General features: G+C 44.3%; 1 protein-coding gene across 2 annotated transcripts in view; it reads left to right on the top strand.

Moving 5' to 3' along the window:
* The first annotated feature begins 5,003 nt into the window (after positions 1 to 5,003).
* The window catches only part of Sema4f (ssemaphorin 4F), a 27,352-nt gene continuing 25,581 nt past the window's right edge, over positions 5,004 to 6,774 (top strand). The window contains exon 1 of one of the 2 annotated variants that reach the window (XM_021164789.1): positions 5,004 to 5,312. Coding sequence is in view for 1 of the 2 variants with exons in the window: in XM_021164788.1 (XP_021020447.1) it covers positions 5,150 to 5,312 (163 nt within the window). In the remaining variant the exon portion in view is untranslated. The remainder of the gene's footprint in view (positions 5,313 to 6,774) is intronic. The other variant, XM_021164788.1, reaches the window with a different exon arrangement.

Here is a 6,774-nt window from a genome sequence, read left to right as displayed (position 1 = left end):
TAAATATATAATATAGCATATTATACAATTGACATATATGTGTATATGTATGTATATGTGAGTCGATGTAACTGCAAAGATCTGAAGTTTGCGCTAAGAACTATGCACTTAATTCTATATGGTATTACAGATTCTTCACAGTTTTGGTAAGAATGATACTGCAAAAGTATGGATTCAAGGTAGATGGAAGGGAAACAAGAAAGCCCAAGTAGATCAAGCCACTCTAGTGGCTTGAAGATATAGAAATGCTCTATATCTTCATTGTCTAACATGACAATGCTAAATGAGAGCAGTTCGCATAACAGTGTTAACAAATGACAGCAGGACAAATGGCAGGGACTGATAAATTATGCATGTATTCATCCATTCAAAAATAGTAAGCACTCTGTACAGGTACTGTGCTAGGTACAGAAGATATGGCAACAAGAAAGCAGAACCCTTACGAGAGAGTGAGTAAACAGGTAAAAATGTGATATATGAGATGCTGGCGGGAAAGTTAGTGAATGCAGCAGGTACCACCACATATAAGGAACCCAAGCATCTTCTCTCCAAAAGAGCCTCACAGTGATGCCTCTCAGGGTGTGCATCTCATTAGCATGCGTACTCGGATCCAGCAGGTCTGCAATTCTGTAAGGACTCGAGTGACACCCAAGGCTACTGGTCCCCAGACTATACTTTGAGTGGCTAAGATACATACTTTTTCTAGGTTTGCCAAGTGACACAAAGTGTTCCTTTAACCAGTTTGTGAGGCAAAGAAGTGGTCGTACAGTATTAACTCTTCAAGAAAACTAAAAACAAAGGAAAATATGTAAACCACCCTGTAATCTGAGAAGGAATATCAAGTATAAATATTTCTGTGAGGAAATAATGTTCAAGAAATTAATAATCCAGAATGGATCAACAAAGCTTTGATGATCTGAGTGGCAATGGCCCCCAGAAGCTCATATGTTTGAATGCTTAGTCAGCAGGAAATGGCACTGTTTGAAAGGGTTAGAAGGAGTAGGAGGTGTGGCCTTGTTGGAGGAAGTGTGTCACTATGGGTGGCCTTTGACCAAGCCCAGGAACACACTCTCTCTTTTCTACAGACCAAGATGTAGCTCTCAGCTAATGCTCCATCCCTGCCTGTGTTCTGCCATGCTCCCCACCATGATGATAATGGGCTAACCCTCTGAATGTGTCAGCAGGCCCCCAGTTAAATGCTTTCTTTATAAGAGTTTCCCAGATCGTGGTGTCTCTTCATAGCAATAGAACAGTGAGCAGGACAAAAGCAAACACTTATTTCCCCCAAATTTAAAAGTTTGCAATTGTTTTTGACCATTACAAAGTATTAGTAGCACGATGAAGGAAGCAAATGAGATGCATAGCCCAGGAGTGAAGACAGAATCTAGACCTCAAAGGATATAGAGGTTTGCATGAGATAATGAGACCTGGGGAGGAAGGAAACTTGAGGAGGGAGCACAGGGTAAGCTGATAAAAAGGCAGCAGAGGCTCACCGTGCTAAAGAAGCTCTGTGCAAAGGTACAAGCATATACTTCAAAATGTCAGGAGCATCTATGGTCATAAATCTAGTAATTATATTGGAAGTGTTTGAACAGGCAAAGAATTCATTATGAAATATGGTATAATTGTAGGGTGCTTTTTACTCTCTTAAACCCCGAGAGAGGGAATAAACACACCAAATAGTGCTGCTTAACTCTTGAACTCACGAAGATCATTTCCCGTTCCTGACCATTTTCAAAGATCATCTTTCCTTTTGAAAATTTTTCACTTGTTTATTGTGAGATCTATTTTATTGTGTGTCTATGAATGTTTTACCTACATGTGTATCTGTGCACCACATGCATGCTTGGTGCCTGAGGAAGTACTTAGCCTTCATGTGGGTGCTGGGAATTGAACCTGGGTCCTTTGCAAGAAGAACAGGGGCTCCTAACCAGTGAGCCAACTTTCCAGTCCCACACACATTATTATTATTATTATTATTATTATTATTATTATTATTATTATTATTATTATAGACTGGCTTGATTGAAGTTTTGATTATGGAAAGGAAATGAGATTGCTAGAAGAAAGCCATGACAGACCACAGTTGCCTTCATGAGTTGTGCACCTAATGGGAATGTGATCAAGACTGGAGAGTTGGCCAGGCTTTGCTCAGGAGCTTTTCCCAGTAAGCAAATACTTAACAGAGAGACCTCCTTAGGAGACAGAACAGTGCATGATGAACTGAAGCAGTCTTCATCCTGAGTTAGTGAACGTTCTCACTGCTCACAGACAGCATGGATGCTGTTCCAGACTTCCATTTTACAGGTGACTAAGGACTGCTTACTCATCACCATCTCAACTCAGTTGCTATGAGTATTAACACACAAAAATAGAGGAGCGCACTTCTACATGGCCGGACTTGTTATCTGGTCACTCCCGAGACGTGCTGTTGGTCTGTAAAGCACCTATTGCATGCACAGCACAAGTAGAATGTAATTCTGCAATTTTAGAAATGACATCAGTGATGCTTCCAGCTAGTCTTTGTCTTCAGTTGTTATTCTTGATTTATGATTCTACCAGTTACTGTGATAAAAGACCACGACCAACAGTGACTTATGGAAGAGTTTATTCTGGCTTATGTTTCCAGAGGGAGAGTGTATAATGGTGGGGAGGCATGGTAGCAGGTGATTGGATCAGGAAGCTGAGAAGTCACAACTTCAAGTATTCCCAGGAAGCAGATAGGGCAAAGTTCAGTGAGGCTATAAACTCCCAAAGCCCAACCCCAGTGACATACTTCCTCCAGCAAGGCAGCACCTTCTACACTTTCAATAGCCTCTCTAAATGGTGCTACCAACTGGGGACCAAGTGTTCAAATACCTGAGCCTATGGAAAGCATTTCTCATTCAAATCACCATAATAATTATGTAACTTTTACAAATTCCTAATAGTCATTGTTTACTAGATAATTATCATAATTTTGTTCTGAAGTATCTAGTTAGTCCTTAGTAAGTTGATAGATGTTTACTCACATCCATATTATTTGAAACCCAAGATCTCTCTCTCTTTAAAAAGTTATCTCTGTGTATGTGTGAGTGAATGTCATGTGTAGGTGGGGGCAGAGGCTGGAAGGCAGTGTTGAGTCTCTTGGTACTGGTGTTACAGGCAGTTAGGAGTTGCTTTGACATGGGTGCTGGGAACCAAACTCAGCTACTTTAAAAGAGGAGCAAATTCTCTTAACCACGGAGCTATCGCTCAAACCCGCCAAGTTCTCTCTTAGCTATACCATAATATATGTTTATTATGGTTTAAGCAGGAATCTTTAAGTAGGAGTTCTTCGTAGCTTTATCAACAAAGCAGGTTATAGTTAAATCCATTTATAATTGTATGCTATTAAAATAATTCACAACACTGTATCAAGTTAAATATAATAAGATGGTAAATTTAAATGTGCTATTTGGTAACATACAGATTGCCTACATAAGCTCATACTACAACCTATACTGTTAATTTTCCCCCTTTTTTTTGGTCATTACCACTAAATTCTCTTTCATATATATGAAAGTGAGGGTTGGTAAAGGGCTTGTTAACATACCTAAGTGGGTAGGAGTTTTAAAAAGCTAAAAACTGCCTGTTTTTAGCCTGTAGGAAGTCTGTCAACCCTGCATCTGAGACAGCAAATCTCAATACAGTTTCCCAAAAGCACACCACTGGGGATGTTAACTTCTTTTTCAGGTCTCCCTCCCAGAATGACAAGGAGATGATACGAAATCATAAGTGAAACACCTGGTAAGCGCAAGTTCCCTCTGAGACAGGAGGAAGTTACTTCACACGTCAGAGTCCTGCCCTAAACCACAGCTTCTGTAGAAAACCTGGGCACTTGACTCCTTAAAGGCTGCCTAGAAATGAGGTAGTTTTACGTGCAGAACAGGGCCAAGGCACCACTCCAGGTCTACTGCATTGGGTGTATCTCTGTGGAGTCTCCTCTCAAATACACAGTGGTCATTCCTGACTCTGGCCAGCACACTTCCCAGTCTCCTTAGTTCTTTTATTTTATTTATTTTACTTTACTTTATTTTATTTTTTTATGTATTCACCATTGTTCTCTTCAGACACACCAGAAGAGGGCATCAGATCCCATTACAGATGATTGTGAGCCACCATGTGGTTGCTGGGAATTGAACTCAGAACGTCTGGAAGAGGAGTCAGTGCTCTTAATCGCTGGGCCATCTCTCCAGCCCAATGATTCAAAGTGGGACGTTAACAATGTCTACTTGATAGAGTCTAGAACCACCCAGAGACAAAACTGGACGAGCTACTGTGAGGGAGTCACTCGATTTTGTTGAGGTGGGAAGGCCCACCCTGACTATGGATGGCACCATACTCTGGGCTAAGCTCTCTTCTTCCTATTGCAGATGCAATGTGACCAGACTTTTCAGTTTTTTGCCACCCTGCTTTTCCATCATGGCAGACTCTATCTTCCAACTGTGAACCAAAATAAACCCATCCTTAAGTTGGACCTTAGCAATGAGAAAAGTAACTAATATATTCATAAGTATATTTGCATTTTAATTTATTTATTGTGTGTATGTGTGTTGGGGGCCATTAGTACCATGGCGTGCATGTGGAAGTCAGAGGACTCTCTGAGCAAGTGGATTCTCTGCTTTCCATGTTGTGGGGTCCCGGGGTGGGGGCAGTGGTTAAATCCAACTCAGACTTCAAGTTTAGCAGCTGGCCCCTTATACTCACTGAGCCATCTTACAGGAACAAAAAATAAATAAAAAATCTGAAAAATCTGGTGCTCCTAGTAGCACAGATATGGATATTTGGGGATTTGGAGCAACTGCTACAAATTCACTGGTGACTCCAGACCTAGGAACCTTTCCATCCTTCTGAGGAAGAAACCCACACCTACACCTGTCCTAGCTCCGCCTACACCTGGGTAGGGCCTCTCTTCCTTGTCCCTCCTCCACTCAATTTTGATTGGTTATAGGAAGAAACCGGTTCTCCATTGGTTCCTTTGTGAGTGGGAGGAGTCGGGTTGTGTTTCATCTCACCGCTGCAGGCCGAGCCCGGCCGAGGGTACCCGAGAGGGGCCGAGGCCCGCGCAGTAGCCGTACTGAGTAGAGGCTGCCCGACGCGCCCCACCCGGCACCAGGCGGAGCCAGAGATGCTGTCCAGGGCCGAGCGGCCCCGCCCGGGCCCCCGACCGCCTCCGGTGTCTCTCTTCCCGCCGCCGCCGTCGCTGCTGCTGCTGCTGCTGGCGATGCTGAGCGCCCTGGTGTGCGGCCGCGTCCCCCGTTCGGTGCCCAGAACCTCGCTGCCCATCTCCGGTAAGATGCAGGAACCCTTGTCCTCAGCCCTTTGCATGGTACCCTGCCCTTGCCAGCAGGTGCCCACACCCACCTGCCCTGCTAACCCCAGTGACAGCATCCTTAAGGCCCTTCTGCACGGTGCACACCCCTGTGGGACCAAAGCTGAGACTTCTACCCTGCATCTTTCTATCTCATCTCATCCCACCCCACCCTACTCCATCCCGCCTATCCCACCCCCAACCTGGCTCCGCACCTTAGCACCCAAGACACAACCAGGGTGCTCCCGAAGCCCCTCTTTTTATTAGGGTGCAGTCCTTTACCCTGCAGACCTGGATACTGAGGCCCAGGGAGGGCCTGGGGTTTGCCCAAGGTTGTCCATTTCAGTCCTTTATCCCTGTTGCCCTCACATACACCCACACCCATCACTTCATTTCCAAGCCCCTGCTATTCCCTGTCTTCTTGCTCTTTCATTCTAACGGGTCATCCCTAGCCCAGAATTTCCGTCCTTTTAGCTTCATTTCCCCCATCATCCTTTCAAATGCCCTCCCACCGCTATCCAGACCTGTATCCCTCCTGCCCACTTCCCTTACGGCTGACATCTATCCTCCGCTATCAACTCACTTTAACTTTAATTCCCCGAATGTCCGCTGCTCCCCCTGCCCATTCCCTACTTTGAGTGCTAGAAAACACTTCAATGAGCCCATTCAAAGTTCTTCACACAAAACAAAGGAGGGGCTGGAGAGATGGTTCTGTTGTTAAGAGCACTTGGCGGCTTTCCCAGGAGATCTGAGTTCTGTTCCCAGCACCCATGTCAGTGGCTTACAACCACCTGCAATTCCAGCTCCCAGGGAACAGGATTCTGTGGTTACTTATAGTGCATATATACAGACACTGATATACATACATACATACATACACACATATGTTTAAAGAAACATAAAAACTATATATTTAATAAAAACAAGATAGGGTTTAGGTTCTTTATGAAGACATGGAAAAAGCATAAATGGTGCTCACAGTTTAAATACTCTTTGCTGACGTGGACATGAGCGTGGCACGGGGCTTGTTTTCTTCTCAGTGGGTACAAATGACGCCACAACTCACAGCTGGGTCACAGAAACTTAAAGCTTATGCTTAGGCCAAATGACATCTACGGATGCTGAGTCCAGAAGTCAAAGCTGAGACCAGAACCTCTGGAGTTTCAGTTTGTGCTGAACCCATACCCTACAAAGAGAGTTACAGATGCCAGTCTTCGCTGATATCCAGGGATCCAGAGAGGCTGAGATGGCAAGGCAAAGCAGAGTAGGTAACACAAATGACTTGGTTCTCCAGAACCAGAGGTGGAGCAAAGGAGAATTCATGAAAAGCTGTTGTGAACTTTAAATAGTTAAGGGTTTTGGATCCTGAAAATGAGTTGAGTCTGAGTCTAGGAGGAATGCATGCTAAGGAAGGAAGGGAGGGAGGGAGGGAGGGAGGGAGG

Source organism: Mus caroli, chromosome 6, assembly GCF_900094665.2.
Source record: "Mus caroli chromosome 6, CAROLI_EIJ_v1.1, whole genome shotgun sequence".
NCBI lineage: Eukaryota > Metazoa > Chordata > Mammalia > Rodentia > Muridae > Mus > Mus caroli.
The sequence above is the reverse complement of the archived record's forward strand: the minus strand, read 5'-3'. Positions and strand labels throughout refer to the sequence as shown.